Source organism: Sorex fumeus, unplaced genomic scaffold (genome assembly GCF_029834395.1).
Source record: "Sorex fumeus unplaced genomic scaffold, SorFum_2.1 ptg000086l, whole genome shotgun sequence".
In the NCBI taxonomy this organism is placed as follows: Eukaryota; Metazoa; Chordata; class Mammalia; order Eulipotyphla; family Soricidae; genus Sorex; species Sorex fumeus.
In genome coordinates this window covers 18,261,189-18,280,922 of record NW_026606143.1, presented here as the reverse complement: position 1 = coordinate 18,280,922, position 19,734 = coordinate 18,261,189, and the positions used below count along the sequence as shown (strand labels likewise).

Sequence of the window (19,734 nt, the reverse complement as noted above, 5' to 3'; positions counted from 1 at the left end):
GAAACCTAATCATGAATAGCTTTATAAGGGTCTGTCTCACAGTGATTCAATAAAAAATGCATAAAAATAATCAATAGTAAAAAAAAATGAAACCAGAATTTATTTTTGCTTCTCATATTGCATAGGCTACCTCTGCAATATGCTATGACTATGCATAGAATACCTTCCAGAAATAAAACAATCATGTTTACACAGAAAAGAGAGAAAGAAAAAAACAAGTTTACACAAGGTAAGTGGCCTAAAGTTACAAATTAGTGACTATTGGAATGAGGAATTTGAATCTAAGCAGCCTTATATCAGAGTCCTTCCTCATATGACCTCACAGAAACTTATAAATGAAAAAGATCTAGAAATGTCACTAACTTCTAAAGTCTTGCATTTCCCATTCAGCCTGGTGCAGAGCCACTGGTAGTTGGTAGTTAGAGTTTCAAGTTCCTTTTTTAAGGCCTCTTGTGCTGCGGGTGGTGCTTGGGCAATGACGTCATTGACAAACTCAGTAAGAAGTTTCACTTTTGTTTCTTTTTGCTGTGCCTCTTCCTTAGCTCTCTGAAAAATAAAGAATATTCTCTTAATATTCTTTCTAATATTCTCTTAGTACTGAGTTTACTTTAGAAGACGTATGTCATATACTTTCTTTCTCAGCAGTTCTGATAAGATCTGACTAGTATAAATACATTCTGTATCAAACCCCAATTAGTCCCACACATTGAGAGAGAATAAAATGTGGGCACTGGAAAGACAATTTTTTACAACAGAACGCTGTAGTTGGAAAATTATGTGCACCTACATAATTAAGTATCTGTGAACAATAAAGGAACAAATATTTTTATAGAATTAGGTTTGAAATTATCTCTGAATCCAGAGTTGAATTCACTTACAAATGATTCAGAGAGATGAAGACTTAAATCAATCCAACAGTCATTAATAAAGTCAAATCAGAATTAACATATTAAAGTCTTCATAGTGCTCTATCCGTCACCATATTTTGATCATAGAAAATTGTTTTCAGTAACTGACACTACATCATTGAAAGAAAGAAGCTGCTGGTATCATGTGAAGCTGATGTACTATTCTGCCCTATGCCCTTGGCCATCTCTGTTAAAGAGAAACTTACACAGAACAGCAACTGTAGACCACACTGCATTGCTACTATTATGCATGATAACAACTGTACTATTACTGCCTTCCTGTAATCAAGCTTGAAGATAGGTGGATTCATGCATCAGACCAGTTTCCTTGCTCTTAAAGTCAATTATGCAGTTTCCCTCTTCTTTCTCAAGAAGTCAGTTCTTTTAACCCACAGTAAAGGGCATCAGTTAACATAACATGCTTCTTCTACATTCTTAAACATGCCCTTAAGCACCAAACAAATATGGACTGATAATGAAATTCTCAGCTGTCACTTTCAACAGTAATACTTTAACATTGCTTCCATTTGAATTTTCATCAGCTAGGAAAATCTAATGTGATTACCTAACCCCAATCTGCTAGTACAGTAGTATAATTCAAGGGGTATTATGTTTCAATAGGATTATCAATATTTATACAGTGAACACAATTTATTTAAGTGGATGAAAACTTTACGAATTTCCTACAGTAGATATCAAGCTAAAGGTAAAGTTAATTCAAAATCTACTGCAACTATGAAGCCAAAAAAAGAACAGATTGTATAGATCATGATTTCAAGTACTGTTGCATATTTTTCTCTTTTTCCCCTTTTCTTTGGCTTCTGGGCCACACCTAATGTAAAGGAGAGGCTGAAAGGAAGGAACAAGAAGTTTAGTTTTTTAGTTTATTTTTTGGCTGATTGAACTATATCATTACACAAGTACACTGAACTTCACACAAGGACTCAAAAGCAATCCATGGATTGCAAACAGGAACAATGGTCTAGGGTCCTAAAGGGATATGGCTAAAGATGATGGATTGTTTGCTTCATGGACTCCTGCTATAACCACTTTTTCTCGCTTCTGTAACAAAGCTTGCTGTGCTGAGGTTGTGTGAATTTGCTGGGCGCCAGGATGTGGACCCTGGTGGGCAAAACAAGTTTTCCAGGTGCTAACAAAGTGCTCAGGGTCCCAGGATGAGTTTTTTCCTATTAGGTTTCAACAGCCAGAGCTTCTGTTGGGAGGCTGCCACTCACACCTAGCAGGAGAGCCTCCCAGTTGGTGACAGTAAAAACTCCTTCAAATTCTTTTTTGTTGTTGGTTTTGGTCTCTGGTGTTCTTTTGATCATAACCCCACAACACTGACAATGTTTGGGACTTACTCCTGGTTCAGCATTAGGGGAACATTCCTGGTGGTGCTTGGGGACCATATAGCGATGCTGGGATTGAACCCGAGTAAGCCACATGCAAGGCAAGTGCCCTAACCCCTGCACTATTCCTGCTGTCCCCTTATTTTTTATTTTTTACTTGGTTTATTTTACCTTCATCTCATCAACTGCTTTTTGTAATTCCTCTGGCGTTTTATATTCAAAATCTCTCTCCAAGTACTCTTCTTCAGCTTGTGTCATCCATTCATGCATCTCTGATAAATCTTTCTGAAGGCTTACAGTTTTGTCCAAACCTCCCTTTAAGGCTTCTTTTCTGGCATAAACCTTCCATGAAATAAAACAACAAGCAAAGAATGAATATTGAGTCATAAAACATCATTAAATGACTACTAAGCAGCCTATAATTAATAGAAAGTTTATCCAAAACAAAGCAAGAAGTTATAAGCTTATGGGAATGAGAAAAATAACTCATCATGATTGGATGCACTTAATTTCACACAATTGTGAAAATGAAATAAAGCCATTTGCTTGGTGTTCTTAATAAAATCAACAAATTCCCCTATAACTATAATTTAGCTGTTGTGTATGGCAATGCTTTTTTCTGTGAATTGAGAACAGAGGAAAAACAAACTGCTTTCATTATATGTTTCAATGGGAAAAGTAAATTTATTGGCATATACAGAAGTAATAATTCTTAGAGCTCTTAGATACTGTTATACAATTTCAAACATTGTAGTAACTTACTATAATATGCCAAAAGTAAAAGATCAGAAAAAATAAGGGACATGGTCATGCATTTCTACAATCAAAACCTAAATCTTCAGTGCTCTCTCTGTATATATGTATATATATACACACACACATATATATGCATACGCATAAGCTCACACACAAAACACATATGCCCTGTAGAGTATATTTTAAAAATGAAAAAATAATGAACCTTTTCATATGTGATACTAGCAGAAAAACAATACAATTTCCAATTTGGAGCAATTGTTTGAAACATCCAGCATAGTGTAAGATTTTTAGACAATAAATGGAAAATGAATTATAACCTGTAACATTCATAAATTTGAGTGTTCATTCCAATTTTCAAAATGAACCACACAAAACAAAGTATACAAAGTTGTATGTGAACTATTCAGTTCAGCTTTGAAAGCAAGAGCATATTGGAAATGAACCCAAATGTACTTTCACGAATGACTGATTAAAATAAATTGTGATACACACATATGTACTGAAGCAAAAAGTTGTTCAATATGTAATTTTAAGTTTAAAAAGCAAGTTGCACAGCAATGGGTAAAGAAACAGTGGTCTTGGGCTATTTGAAGCCTCAAACATATCTAAACTAACTTTGTTTTTTAAGTTTTTGAGCCACACTCTGCCGTGCTCAGAGTATACTTCTGACTCTGCACTCAGGGATCACTCCTGGCGGGCTTGAATGAAGTACCATATGCGTTGCTGGGGATTAAAGACAGATTTTCTACACACTACCTGCTGTATTATTACTTCATGCCCTGAAATACTAATTGTTCACAATAAGATTTATGAATTCTTAACCATCAAGTGGTGAGCGGGGGAGGGCAGAAACAATAGAGAAGGAACCACTATGCCAAGGATAGTTGGAAATGATCACTCTGGACAAGAACTAAGAGCTGAAAGGAGGTAAAGTCACAAATGGTAACTTTTCAGTACCTGTATTACAAACTATAATCCCCAATATGGTAAGAGAGAGAGAGAGAGAGAGAGAGAGAGAGAGAGAGAGAGAGGAGTACCTACCATAGAGGCAGGTGGGGTGGGGGAGATTGGAGGGAGGAAAATTAGGATGGGGGACATTGGTGTTTGGAAATGTATACTGGTGAAGGGACAGGTGTTGGAACATTGCATGACTGAAAATCAATCATGAAAAGCTCTGTAACTGTGTAGCTCATGGTGCTTTGATTAAAAAAAAGAACTGGATCAGATGATTTTCCAGGTCATTTACTCATCCTATCTCTATGGTCAGTGAGAAAGAACATTCTTTTGTGGTCTCAATTTTTAGATGACTTTCTTTGAAAAGGTTGGGTTAAAATGATCATTTTAATACAAATACCATTTGTCACTCTTGTCATACCAAGAATCTAGCCTTAAACTGCCCATCTCCCACCTGCTTCAATAGACGACAATGCTGCCAGTTCACAGATCAAAGTAAATGTTCATGTTTCTGCCTCAGGAATAGGCAAATCTAATATTTAGCACCAACCTCACTTTCTATTGACCATCTTCCTACCAGTCCTGACTTTGAAAAATGTAGCAAGATGCCTAGGCAGAAACAAGAAGGCTACTTAAGGTTTGTGGTTATGATTTTAAAGTGGGGGAATAGGGAACATGATAGGGATGTTCCCCCTGCCAGGTTCAGCCTCCCTGACAAAGGCACAGCAACAAGATGTAAATGTCACCAAAATTAGGGTGCTGTTAAGGGGACTTGATGCAGGAAGAGAGAACAGGACAGAGGAGTTGAGAGCGAATACAGCAATGCAGTTAAAATCAACCCTGGGGGGCTAGAGAAAGAGAGAGTACAGTTGCTAGTGCATGTAGCCAACTGGGTTCAATCCCTGGCATTCCTTATGGGCCCCTAAGCCCTGCCAGGAGGACTTCCTGAGTGAACTGTCAGGAGTAATCCCTGAGCAGTACCCAAACCAATAAAATATAAAATAAAATAAATAAATTGGACCTAAAAGTTTTCCTAAGGGAAAAGTGGCAAACAAAGTGAGAAGAAACGTGGGATTCAAATGGTTCAAATGAATCACATGATTCAAATGGTTTCAGTATCCAATTGGGATGGACAAATTGGGGTGGGCGGCTCATCAGAAAAAATGAACTGGAGTTGGATGGGGAGAAACAGAGAGAGTGCACTCATTTGTGGGATATTAAAATAGTATGTGAATATATGCAAAGACAGTAGAAACAAAGGAGAGGGAGACTGGTCCTTGGTTGGAATCTTGCCACAAAGTGGAAGAAGAGTGAAGTTAGAACAAAAAAAAAGGGACCATGATGACAATGAAGGGCTAGAGCAATAGCACAGTGGTAGGGCGTTTGCCTTACAAGTGGCCAGCATGGCTGACCCGAGTTCGATTCCTCCACCGCTCTCGGAGAGCCCGGCAAGCTACTGAGAGTATCTCGCCCGCACGGCAGAGCCTGGCAAGCTACCCGTGACGTATTTGATATGCCAGCAAGTCTCATGATGGAGACGTTACTGGGCCCGCTTGAGCAAATTGATGAACAACGGGAGGACCGTGACCGTGACAGGATGACAATGATAGTTAGAAAACATCACTCTGGACAAGAAAGAACTCAGTGCTGAAAGGAAGTAAGATGAGATACATGATACCATTTCAGTAACAGTAATGCAAACCACAGTGCCTAAAAGGAAAAACAAGTAAAATAAGAGAGAGAAAGAAGTGTCTGCCAGAGCCAAGCTATGGTGGTGGGAGGGAAACTGGGGACAATGGTGTGGGGAAGTGTGCACTGGTAAAGGGATGGGTGTTGGAACATTGTATGATTGGAACTCAATTACCAACAACTTTGTAACTGTGTATATGATAGTTAACTAAAATAAAACATCTGTCAAATAAAAACACAATGTTTCCTAGGAAGCACATCAACTGACTAAAAATGTAACTTTGAACAGTCCATTTATTGTAGTTCCAGTTACTTAGAATAAACATTTTAGATTAAAAAATACAAAAAAGTGAGTTAGTAAGCAAAATGACTCAGAAAGAAAGGGATAGACATAGAAAGATTGCATTCATCTGGGGAACATAAAGTAACAAAATAGGAAAATAACACCCAAGTATGGCAGAGATTAGTACCAGGAATTTTACTCAATGACCCGGAGGAAAACCACACATGTTAGGGGAAGGTGGAGCTCAGAAAGAGAAGGGAACACCAAATAAAGGGTGTTGGAAGGATCCGCCCATGATGGGAGAGCATGCTGAGGGTAGACTGTCGACCAAGCATGATTGCCACTCAATGCCTCTTTTGCCGACCATGGCACCCAAAAGGAGAGAGAGGGAAATGCCCTGCCACAGAGGCAGGGTGGGATAGGGGCTGGGGGGGGGGGGAGGGGATGCTGGGATCCGAGGTGGTGTGAAATGCGCACTGGTGGAGGGATGGGTGTTTGATCATTGTATAATCGAAACCCAAGCACGAAAATGTATAAGTCTACAACTGTACCTCATGGTGCCTCACTATTAAAAAATAAATAAATACAAAAATTTTAAAAAAGTGAGTTAGTGCTCAGAATAGATGACTGGTTAAAGAAACTTTGGTACATCTACACAAGGGAATACTATACAGCTGTTAGAAAAGATGAAGTCATGAAATTTACATATAAGTGGAGCAACATGGAAAGATTCATGTTAAATGAAATGAGTCAGAAAGAGAGGGACGGGCATAAAAGGACTGCACTCATTTATGGAATATAAAGTAACAGAACGGGAGACTTACACCCAAGAATAGTCGAGATAAGTACCAGGAGGATTGTTTCACGACTTGGAAGCTGGCCTCACGTGCTGGGAAAAAAGGCAGCTCAGATAGAGAAGGGACCACTAAGTAAAGGGTGCTTAGAGGGCCCACTCTGGATGGGAGATGCAAGCTGAAAGAAGACTGTAGACCAAACACGATGGCCACTCAATACCTATATTGCAAACCATAATACCCAAAAGAAGAGAGAGAGCAAAAGGGAATGCCCTGCCATAGAGGTGGGGTGGGGTGGTGGGAGGGATACTGGGATCATTGGTGATGGAGAATGGGTACTGGTGGAGGGATGGGTACTCAATCATTGTATGACTGAAAGGTAAGCACGAAAGTTTGTAAGTCTGTAACTGTACCTCAGGGTAATTCATTTAAAAACAAATAAATAGAAGGAAAGAATGGCCATTCCCTACTTGATAATGTCGCCTTGCTTTACTCTGTGTCAGTGGGTTCATTGGCCTTTGTTACTTTTCAATTTGCTATAATTGTAGTTATCCTGATTGTCATTTATATAACTTTAAACTCTTCCCCTGCCTTATTTAGTCACTTAGTTGAGCACAGTACAGAGGCAATATAAGACTCTAGATTCATGCACGAGCTGGAAAGAGAAGGGCATCAAGCTAGATATCATGGGAAACTATAGTTTGTGGATATAATAAAATAGTGCTTTTCCCCCTCAAAAATAAATAAAAGAAAAATATATAAAACAGAAAAAAAAGTGAGCTGGAGAAGATGTTGGTGGGCCCAGCATGCAGGGGTTAAAGGAGGACATGTGGAGAAATTGACTTGACTAACAATGTTTAAATTGTGTCACTAGAAAAGGGTGGCTGAGGAGGAGTTGAAGTCAAAATCCTTGCAAGAGACATGAAAGGAACCGAAAGCTCAGAACACGGAAGCCTGAAATCTCCAAGAATTATGGCAAGGCCAGCAGGGAATGCCATGCTAAAATGTTGAGGAATGCCATGGAGCAGTCCACTGAGCAGACTGGCCCACAAAGGTAGAAAATAATGAACTGCAAGTTGTTAGTGGACATCTACCTGAGTTCTAGACCAGTGTTTCTCAGTAACTGTCCTTAAAATGTCAAAGCACTCATCATTGAAATATGGAATTGGATATTATTTAGAAACTCTATAGACAGAATGATTCAGATGTATCAGTGTATCAGTGTCACCTCCGCCATGGGTCCCCTTGTGCCAGGTACCAGACTGTAAATAACACAGGTCAGATCATTTGGTTATTATGAAAGTCTTCTGAGGCAGGCATGAAGACACATTGGAAAAAATGGGGCAGCCATAGCACAGAGAGCAGAAACAACTTTTCCAGGACCCTCACGCAGATAATCATAACAGGGGCAAGAACATACCCAGACAGTCTGGTTCCTCCAGAATTCCTGTGCGTCTGACACAATATTTACCTCTCCAGTCACAAGAAATGCTTCCTCACTCCGAATTTATACCTGAAACAAGCTGACCATGCATTTTCTAGAAAAGGTATCTGGAGAAATGGTCTCATAATGAGATATGAGTTATCTTGTACAAATATTCCCTTTACTGCTGTTTACATAGTACAGAAGTCCAGCTGAACTATCCCACCTGAGTTTCTGATGCATGCCTGTCTACTTCTCTAAAGGAAATGGACAAAATAGTAGTGTTCCATCACTAAGCTAGTTTATTTTGTGCTACCCTTCACTCCTGCAGAAGGCTTTTCCTTTTCTATTTAAAGGTGCCTGTACTAACCTGGCCATTCAAAATACTAAACTCTAAATAGACTTGGTTTCCTGTCTCGTAATCCTCCGTCTGGATTTTTCCACAAGTCAATGTCTTTAACCAGCACTGCCATTTCTATCAGATTCTGAGAAAAATGAAGGAAAAAAAAGAGCCTTGTTCAGTTGAGAAAAACTACCACGGTGGATGGTACTGTGGAAGCCTTGATCAAAAATACATCAAGGAGTCTCAATCTAGTTGCTGGAGAGAATCAAGAAAAACACAATACTGCTATGTAATTCTGACACAGTGAAACCAAAAGCTTGCAGAAGACTGGCCATGGAGAAAGAAGCTGCAACAAAGCCTGGACAGAAAAGTATCCTGCCCCAGTTGGCCAAGGAAAACACATCTGTTCCTACTATTAAGCGGGAGAATACAGTAAAATAGAGAGTAAGCAGTAATACACTCAAGTAACAAGATAGAAACCATCTCTACTTTTGTGCAAATGCCTGAAAAATATTGGGAAGAACTGGATAACTAAACAAATAGAACACTGCAGAGGCATGCAGCTTTACAATTTCTGCATTATTTATCAATCTCTAAGAATACTCCCCCTGTTCTTGCTAGTATTATTTCCAGCTGCATGACTGCACATTCTAGGCCTTTAAGTTGAACTCCTGGAATCTTCTTGAGACAGAACAGGAGCACGTATCACTTTTTAAGAAAATTATTCATTTTCATTGCTTTTGGTTTGGGGATCACAACTGGCAGTTCTCAGGGCTTACTTCTGACTCTGTACTCAAGGATCACTCCTGGTGGGGCACAGGGGACCATATGCAATGCCTGGGGTTGAACCTGGTTGTTTGATAACACTGGGTTGTCCTTGCTGCTCTTGAAGGGAGTTTAAGTTTATTGAGCCATTTCCACAACAGTGCAACTGAGGCACACCCAATTCCCCCAAGCACTAATAATCCTAAATTGCTTTTCTCTTTCCTTTATGTCATTTTTATGGTTTATATAATAATGTCCTTTTTGTACAGACACAGTAAGACAATTGATGCTATGCTATGTAACATGGGAGTTAATTGACTCCAAAATGATATTTACTCCTGGGCATCCATATTTACTTGACTTAAGCCTCAGTTGCCATTAGGTTCCAGCACTAAAGAGCAAGGTCCCGACGAGAGACTGACAGACCCAGGGCAAGCTGTGAGTTACCCTGGCATCGAAATGGGCCAGGCCAAGTGCATAATACTTAACTGAAAGTAGAGCACGGTCATGAACAAACTCCATCATGACACACACAAAAAATAGGTAGCTGAATAAGGACCCTGCTGGGGTTAGGGAAGACTAACCTGGCCTGAGGACTATGGTCTCGAATATGTACCCAGGAAAAGGCAAACTTTGGGCTTAGTAATCTCTTACTGTTCTCATACAAAATGGCATTGCTAGAAATATTATAAGCAGTAAATTCACCATGACTGTGGATTACCATCTGAGGAGAAAGCAATACACCATGGATGGAATACTGCCCTTGGGCAGAACTCCTAGTAATCTAGAGTAGTCTCCTTAGATGAGATTTTGTCCATGAGAAGAAGTGACCTTTACCTCTCTTTGTTGATTTGTTAATGTTCAACCCCATTGTATTCCCACCCTACATGATTCCTATATAACTGTGCTGTAAGTGGTTACTGGGGGAGACTGAAGACTGGAGACAATGGAGTAAGACTTGAGGAGAGACTAAATACTGAAACAAAGAGAAAGAATAGAGAAGACCAGAGAGAGATTGAGACAACAAGATATTGAAGACTTGAACTAAGATTGGTTGTAAGATGTGTAGGAGAGTTGCTGACGAGAGAATTGTGGAAGATGCAGAGGATGAGACTCTGGAACTAGACCCTGGGTAGGAGATGAAAACTAGACACTGAGGAATAGATATTGAAGACAAGAAGGTTGACGTCAAGACATTGAAGACGATGGGGGGCGGGGACTGAGACTTTGGAGACTTTGAGGTCTGCGAGGAGATTTGGATGATGGAACTCTGATGACAGGGACTATGGCCCAAAAAACATAAAGGGAGAGGAGATCAGACGAAGCCAGGGAGTCCCGCTGCCTATCCTTTGCCCGTCATCCAGAAGAGCCTGGAGAGGGGGCTCTAGGCCACCAAATGCCACTGCCGTATCCTACCTGCGTGTGGGCCCACCACCACAACTTTCCTTTCCTTTTTCTTCTTTATTGTGTTATTGTGAAAACTCACACCTGGGTTGACTAGGTGCAAAGCAAATGTCCTACCTGCTTCACGACCATTCTGGACCCTGCACACAGCACTTTAAAACAACCAGATCACTCCTACAGGTCTAACATTTTCCCAGTTTATCCTGCACCAAAACTAAGGTCCTGCTGTGACTCATGGACACAGTTTATCCCTGGAACTGAATTCCTAGCCCTGATAATCTGTTTCCATACACCTGGTTATAGCAGCTTCCCTGAAGTTCCTCAAATGGGCTCACTCTGCTCCTGCCTCTGAATTTCCATTCATCCAAGTGTGTCAGATCCATCTCATAATAAAAAATCATTGATTTGACATCCCATCTCTTCAGAAAAGACTTTAATGACAAACCAATTAAAAGGCAGGTTCCCTGCTCCTGCTGTTCTTATCCAGAGCATTCTGTGTACTTCATACACTGGCTGACATTAACATTAGGCATTTGTGTAATGTTAACTGATTTACTTTTCATTTTCTCTACCAAAGTCTAGTTTCAATAGGGATAATATTTTTCATTCCCTATGTTTAACTGATGCCAAATATTTCAAAATAATATACTGACATCAATATATTAATAATATGAAAATGGAAATCCCTTTTACAATAGTGTATTTATAATATATGATTAACTACTTTAATACATCTATAACAAGATAACAAAGTGTGTATGCTTATAAATAGCCTTACTTCCCTTTCTTTTCCTTCCCTACCTTCCTTCCTTGGAGTATGATCCTTTAGTTTATGGTTTATCCTAAAAATGATTTTTTTGTTTTTAAGAACTAGCTAGAATCTGTTATAAAAGAGGAAGTCATGAAATTTACATACAAGTGGTACTACATGGAAAGTATCATGCTAAGCGAAATGAGTCAGAAAGAGAGGGATAGACATAGAAAGATTGCATTCATCTGGGGAACATAAAGTAACAACATAGGAGACTAATACCCAAGAGTGGCCGAGATCAGTACCAGGAGGGTTTATTCCATGGCTTGGAGGCCAGCCATACATGCTAGGTGAAAAGGCAGCTCTGATAGAGAAGGGAATACCAAATAAAGGGTGTTGGGAGGATCTTCCCAGGATGGGAGAAGCATGCTGAAATTAGACTATAGACCAAACATGATTGCCACTCATTGCCTCTTTTGCAAACCACAACACCCAAAAGGAGAGAGAGAACTAAAGGAAATACCCTGCCACAGAGGCAACCTGTGGTGGTAGAAAATGGGCACTGGTGGAGAGATGGCCATTTGATCATTGTATAATTGAAACCCAAGCACAAAAATTTGTAAATATACAACTGTACCTCATGGTGTTTCACTATCACTAATAAAAATTTGGAAAAAAGAACTAGCTAGAATCTCCATTATCTTTATTTGTATAAAAATTTAAATAATTTGAAATAGTATCAATGACGCTATTCATATAAAGTTAGATCATGGGATCTCAAATGATCGTCAAACCTATCAGGTTTTTAGATAATGCTGGTCCTATTTGTTTTTTCCAAAATCTAGCTTCTAAAGACAAATGGGGGGTAACCTTTAACCCAAGCAACTAAAACACAGCAGCATCCTCTAAGCAGCCAGTTATAAAATGCAGAACTGTGTGTTAATCTTCCATTCTACCAAAAATGGAGCCCATAATTGATCCCCTAGTCCAAGTTGGGCTCCGCTGCTTTTAAGGCACAAGCTCAATTCCTTCCTTTCAAAACCTCAATCATTTGGTGAAACAGTCAAGCATGCATGAGCTGGGTGATACTATTACAAGGGAAAGCAGTGCAATGTTAGAATGAGATGAGAGCTCGACTAGGAGTTGTGGATTTTTCTACTGCACGAGGCAAGTATGTTTACAATGCTTCTCTTGAATAACAAATCCCTGGCATATTTTATGGCAGACAGAAAGTATCAAACAAAGACATTTTAAGAATAGGCACACTTTAACATTTACAACTAATAAACATGTAAAACCAAGAGGTTTCAGTAATCACTTGGGCTTCATACATTCCATACCATTGTTTCTCCCCTTGCTCTGATTAAACTGGTGCTTTCTTTCTATTTGTCCACTGAAAACACAAAGCAGGCTAATGTCTTTCATATAATCCTTCTTGGAAAACATCAGAAGGGAAATCCATGGTTTACACAGTCATTTTCCCTGAACAACCCCGCTGGAGTTGGTAAGTTCCAGAAGAATATAGACTAGCTGCCCCCAGGCCAGCTCATCTATGGGGAGTTAATAGAAGTATTGAGTATTAGTCAGTGACAGTATTAGCTAGGTGACTTGCCTTGGCTTTTACCTTCATAAATTCTTTTCTTTTTCAAATTTGGTTTTTGCCTTTTGGCATGATTTTTTTCAACTTTAAAAGGTTACTTTCAAATAATCAAAGACTGCCGGCCTCAAATACACATAAAAGGAAACATCTCATTAATTTTAGAAAAGGTATTGGTGTTAAGAGAAATAATTATCGCTTCAGGTCACAATCTCACCTTTTGAAAGAAGTATTTGATATATGCTGTTTGTGTCTAAAATATTTGCTTTTCCATACTTTAATCTTGAAATTAAAGAACTACATACACAATATGCTGCAGTAACAAAACAAGAAACACTGTTGTGTATGCGGAGTTATTTTGCTCCTTTTCCAATGGGCTTTTCTAGTTTTTATTATTAATTCATTTCTTGAGATAAGTGTACTGAAGAAGCCACCTGCATGCATCTTATCAGATATGAAAATTATGCATCTTGAATATGTAGACACATATATAATTTTATATCTCTACAAAGTATACAAATGTAAAGTATCTTTCTCTCATTCAATCCCTGCTCTAAATTTATGCACTGAAGAAGATATTCAAGGAAAATAATATCTAAACATATCATATTTTAGGATGGACATTATATTGCAGAAGATCATTTTCAGGTCCCTGTGAATGAATGTGCAGTAGTTAAAATACCAACCATAAAAAAATTTTTACATGCTAGTCAAAAAATCATTTTGAATGAACCTTGCTTTAAAACATAAACATAAAAATTTTGGAGGGCTAGAGTGATAGTAAAGCAGGTAGCATACTTGTCTTGCATGCAGCTGATAGGGATTTGAATCCTGGCACCCCCATAGCTTCACAGGACTACCAGGAGTGATTCCTGAGTGTAGAGACAGGAGTAACCCCTGAGCACTGCCAAGAGTGACCCCCAAAATATTTTTGAAGGAATCCATCCTCAACAGTTCTCAATGGACCACCAAGGCAATGCCCAAATGCTGGGATGCAGCATGAGGGGTCAAGGATCCAATATAAGTCCCACACTGGGTAGGCCTGTGCTATGTCACTTTGAGCTGTCTCTCCAGCTGCAGAGATGAGATTCAGAAAAGGGGAAGGATGAAGGGAGAATTCAGAAAATAGAATTAATCCACCAGGAGGGTAGCGGTACATACCTGCTGGCACATGTGGTCCCACTGACTATTAAGCTCTTTGAGTTCCAGCTCAAGTTTAGCAGCAAACTCTGGCTCTGCATCACTCTTTATCTTCTGCCCACCTTCGTTGACACTGTTTAGACTAGGCTGGATTGTCTGAATATCACTGACAAGAAGCTAAGGAAATAATTCAAATTAAGTTAGCATTAAAAAAATGATCACAACATGTAGGAAATGCTACAGCAAAACATATGTTGGCATTACATTAAGTAACATTACACGACAATTTTTTTCCTTGATATCTGAAATTAAATATAAATATATCAATCATCCTTGAACAGAAACATGGGCCATTATTGTTGGTTTTCTTTAATAGGGGCTACTATCAGCTGTGTATAGGGTGCCAAGCAGGGTCTGGAATGGAACTGAAGGGTCTCGTACACAAAGATGCAGATCACATCTCTGAGCTTTCTGCCAACCCTGATAAGAGGATTTTCATGGCATGAAGAAAGTCAGGAATTACCTGAATTCTACTTAGACTGGATATAAAATAAGTACTTCGTGATAGAAAAAAATGTGAAAATCATGGGTTTATACATTCCCATTTTTTTAAAAAAATGGATTTCAAACAAATATATTACAATTGCTTACAGTATGAAGAGTTTTAACTAAAATTATATGATTGATTTTTAGCTTGCAATCACAAAAAAGATTCATTTTGGGGGTGGGGCCACCACGAAATGACTCAAGGGGGCGGGCAGAGACCTTACCAGCAATGTTTAGCCAACTAGTCCAGTGGTTCAATGCAAGAACCTAAGGATACAATGTTACTCAGGCCTGACCCTTAGATTCTGGGGATACCCAAGCTATCCCTGGCAGGAATGTGAGTACCCAGGACCATATCCATCAGTGCTCAGGGGCCTCCAGGCCTGCCCCTGGCAATGTTGCAGGGACCATAAAGTACCAGGAATGAACTCCCTCCAGTCAAAAGCATGTTAAGTATGCATCCTAACCACTGTACTATCTCCCAGTACCTCAAAGAAGATACTTTCTATTGCATGACATGAATTTGAGAATCATATTGAATATTATGATTATTTTGCGATAGATACTGAGAAAGGACCAAAGTATGACTAATAATCCATCATCGAGGCAACAAAGAGCTCACAAGATTTATCTTTCAATCAAACTGTTTTTAATATTAAAATGAACTTATAAAACAAAGGTTGAGACTCCAAAATGTTGTATGTGTTTCTTATCTATTTAACTCAGTTCCTCAACCTTGGCAGTTGCAGTCATGTGGACTGGGTAATGCTTTCTGGTAAGGGCTGATCTGGGTAGTGTAGAATGTTTAAAAGCTTCCTTGGCCTTGACCCATAGACGCCAGCAGCACTGGCCAAATTACAAGCCACAAAAATGTTTCCTGACATCGCTGTGTCCTGGACAGGAATGGGCAAAATGATCCCACTGGCAAACAACAGTTCCATCCAAATTATATTTTGCTCGTGACAGACTGCGTCACACAGGTATATCCATCCAAAAAAGGAAACTTACCCTGCACTGCTTCAGTTGCTTTTTAAGAATTTCTGGATCCCCAACTGCAGGCCATTCTTCCTTCAGGAAAACATCAACTTCAGCCATCCATTTCTTCAGGGTTGTTATGTGATGCTGAAATCAGAGACCAATTTGAAAGCATTATTGGGATGCTTATTTCTCTTAACACAACTCATCACAGCGGCGTATCTGAACATTAGCCCCGGAACAATGCCCGTGTTTGAAAGATTGCTCTAAGAAGCTCTTCAGGAAAAGAATATTTTTACTAAAACTGTATTTTTACAGCCATCTGTATGAGCGTTGGTGTATGAAGTCTGCTATTGTTAAAAATAAAATATTACTACCAAATGCAGTTTTATGAAGTTACTCTGGAGAACATTAAATCACATCCCCCTCTGGAGAAATTTTAAGTTACAAAATAACTCATGATAATACGAACAATGTGCCCTAACAGTACATAAAACAAACTATGAACAATAAACTCAATGTAATGGTATCTTTATAGCCTCCCTAAACCTGAACTTCCACAAATTGTTTTCCAGAGATGACAGTTTAAATAGTCTCTCCAGTTGGGAATTTTTGGGCCAATATTCTGCTATCATTAAAGACACAACTTTGGTTTTTAATTTCTTCCTTGTCTGAGGAGGCTGAAATACTGATCAGGCAAAAATTAAATGCCATGCTTAGCATTTATACATAGTCCATTACCATCCAATATTCTTCCACAGATTTCCTCTTTGTGTTGTTGTTGCTGCCTTTTATTGGGTGGGAAGCTACTTTTCCAATATATTATTTTGAAACTTATTTATCTCCATACAGTTCAACTGGGATGCCCAGATGTGGTGCTTTCTCCGTTATACATTAAATTTCTTTGGGGTGTGGGCCATATGTGGCAGTACTCAGGAGTCAGCCCTGGTTCTACACTGAGAGATCATGCCTGACAGACTGAGAAGAATCCCAGGGGTGCCAGGGATAGAACTCCAGTCAGCCACATAGAAGAAAAGTGCCCTATCCACTATAATTTTCTGCCTTCCCTTCTTACTTTAATTTCTATGGAAATCGTGCTATATAGAAAGTTTTCACTTTGGTGCTGGAGCGATAGTACAGCACGTAGGGTATTTGCCTTGCATGCGGCAGACCCGGGTTCAATTCTGAACATCCTATATGGTCCCTGGAGCACCGTCAGGAGTAATTCCTGAGTGCAGAACTAGGAATAATCCCTTAAGATTGCTGGGTGTGACCCCCCAAAAAAATCAAGAAAAAAAAAGTTTTCATTTCAGTAAGATTAGTAATAATTACATGAGGTTGTAGCAACAAATGCTATTTTGAAAAATGATTTCAAAATAATTTTAGGGCTATGGAGCTTGTACATGAGGTAGAGGTTTAGCACATTTGTAATCCATTGCCTCAAAGTCCTCAACCTCCGAGTCACTGCACCCAGGAGGGCCAGCGAGTTCCCATGCACTCTTGGGCCTGACCCCGCAGCACTGGGCCTGAGCATGAAATCATCAGTCCCACACTACTCAGTCCCAGAAATACCAGAAGTCACCCCGGGCCTCCCAGAATATGGGTGTGGTCACTGGATTATGAAATGTTTGGGGAATATGGGTTATCAAGTAGAACTGATTCAGATGATCATAAAAAGGGAGAGATAGTTTCTGTTCTAATGGAGCAGGGTAGGGAAGGAGAGATAGTAAAGGGGTTAAAGGCAATTGACTTGCAGGTTCTAACTTGGATTTGATCCTTGGCACTGCATGTGGTACAAAGACCACCACCAGGAGTGACCCCTGAGCATAAAGTCAGAAGTTAGCTCTGAACATCAACAGAAGTGGTCTAAAAGCCTTACAAAATAGAATAAGAAAAACCAGAGAATTTGGAATGTAACTCCACAAAGGGGTTTTACGTTTTAATGAGCGAAATAAAATAGTTGTTGTTTATTCAGATTGGATGATTATCAACATGTTGGCGCTATTAAAATTAAGCAAAAGAAGGTGATTTGCCAGACAGAGTCAGACTTATACATTTTAAGTAAAATATGCTGATGATGTCATGTAGTAATCATGACATAGTTTTTTTCCTCTATTTTTTTAAGGAAACAATAACTATTTGAAATGACCACTGGATGAAAGGAAAGATATAAAGACTAGCTTTGTTTTGGGGGCCACACCAGGTGATGCTCAGGGGTAACTCCTGGATCTGCACCGGGGACCATATGGAATGCCAGGGACCAAATCCAGGGTGGCCGCATGCGAGGTAAATGTACTACCCCCCTATACCCCCAAAGCCAGTCTTTGAAAATTATCCTGATAAAAAAAGGCTAAAAGTCTATAAAATTCAATGAAATAATCAAATTACTTGAAAGGAAAATCTAAGAAGAAGAAATCTTTGCCACTTTAGTAAGAGAAATAAGAAAAGTATTTTTGTTTATGAAATGTGTATGTCTTCTACGATTACTGACTGTGAAGGACTATAGGAGCTAAATGTCTATTTGCCTTTAAATGAAGAAATACATGGGAAGAAATGAATATAAAAGTTAAGTCTTGAATTACCTGAATTTTTCGGAGTTTAGTCATATGGTCCTCTAACTTGTGACAATTTTCTGCCAGCTTGGAGGACAGCTTCTTCCATCTGCCCTCGATCTCTTCAAATTCGGACAGATATTTCCGGCTAATATTAGAGGGTGCTTTCTTTGACATCTCTTCCACAGTGGTGCTGAGATAGTTTAGGCTACTCTGTTGATCTTGGAGAGAGCTTTGTAAAGCCTTACAAGTGAAAAAAGTAAAGATATTTATGTTCATCTCTGAATCCTAATGGGTTTCATTGAGCATTTGTCTTGATGAGTTTTAGTTAAATTAAAATTACTTAAAATGAAAATTACATTATTCAGACATCTAGAGGAATAAGTGGCATGTTATCAGCTGTCAAATAGCTAGTGATAAAAATTAAATCACTGATGGTAACTGAAATTCTACTTTATAACAGAGTAATTGGTACATTTAGTTAGTAACATATTGTTTTAAAATGTATGCTGATTTTCATGAACAATGTCAAACATATTCCAAACTAGATTTTAATGAACCACCATTTTAGCAATCCGATTTTATTGCAGAGCTGTGTATTAATAACTGTATTTATAATATAGTTAAAAGGAGTCTAACTTGATTATACAATTTTCTTACCTTCCTATAAAAATGTGATTAAATAATACTGCAAAATTAGATAACTCAAGTATGACTAAATTACAAGAATAATGGTCTACTAATTTCAGTTAACTACCATTTTATATTTTTCCAAAGACATCACTTGTTTTGTGATTTTCATTAAAATTCTAGGGTAAAGTTGAAATGACATATAAAACTGTTCTAATAGTTATAATCCGAAACCTATGACATTCTTTACAAAGGATACCTATCCCAAAGTTTCTGCTCCTCAGAATTTGCTATTTTTTGTTATCAAGGTTCATAATAAACATGAAAATATGTTGCATTGCTATTATAATTTTAGATAAACCTGTTTTTAACTATCTGATAATCAATGTACAAATATATTAATCCTTCTTTATAATATAACCTACAGCATAGCGTAAATAGTTCCAAAGTTTAACTTATGATTACATGATAACTTACTCCTATTTTGTGTTTTATATTTTGAAAAAAATATTAAAATGTTACCTTTGAGTGATTCGTCAGACAATATCCAGCATTCATGTTTTGAACTAGAAATTATATTGGGAGCCTTTTCCCTGTATTGATTATTTTTCAAAACCACGAATTTTAATGACTTTTCAAATGCATTTATCCAATTGCTCAATGAGTTATTAAGAATTATTCTATTGATACTAATTATTTACATAAGATGTAGACATCGTGGAAATAATAGCCATCTGTACAATTAAATGGATTACTGTGGATGGTTTTATGAAGTATTGGTAAGTTTTCCTCTGTACAATTTATATGCAATAGGTATTTGCAGTGGTAATATTGCAGCTCACAGTGGCCAGAACTGAACTTATTTTATCCTT

General features: G+C 38.5%; 1 protein-coding gene across 1 annotated transcript in view; it reads right to left on the bottom strand.

The window, feature by feature from the left end:
• Positions 1 to 19,734, bottom strand: part of DMD (dystrophin) — a 2,292,284-nt gene that overhangs the window by 1,462,220 nt on the left and 810,330 nt on the right. The window contains exons 23-27 of the mRNA XM_056131284.1: positions 18,263 to 18,475; positions 15,714 to 15,827; positions 14,181 to 14,336; positions 2,429 to 2,599; positions 364 to 546 (exon numbers count right to left, since the gene is read on the bottom strand). Of these exons, the coding sequence (XP_055987259.1) occupies positions 364 to 546; positions 2,429 to 2,599; positions 14,181 to 14,336; positions 15,714 to 15,827; positions 18,263 to 18,475 (837 nt within the window). The remainder of the gene's footprint in view (positions 1 to 363; positions 547 to 2,428; positions 2,600 to 14,180; positions 14,337 to 15,713; positions 15,828 to 18,262; positions 18,476 to 19,734) is intronic.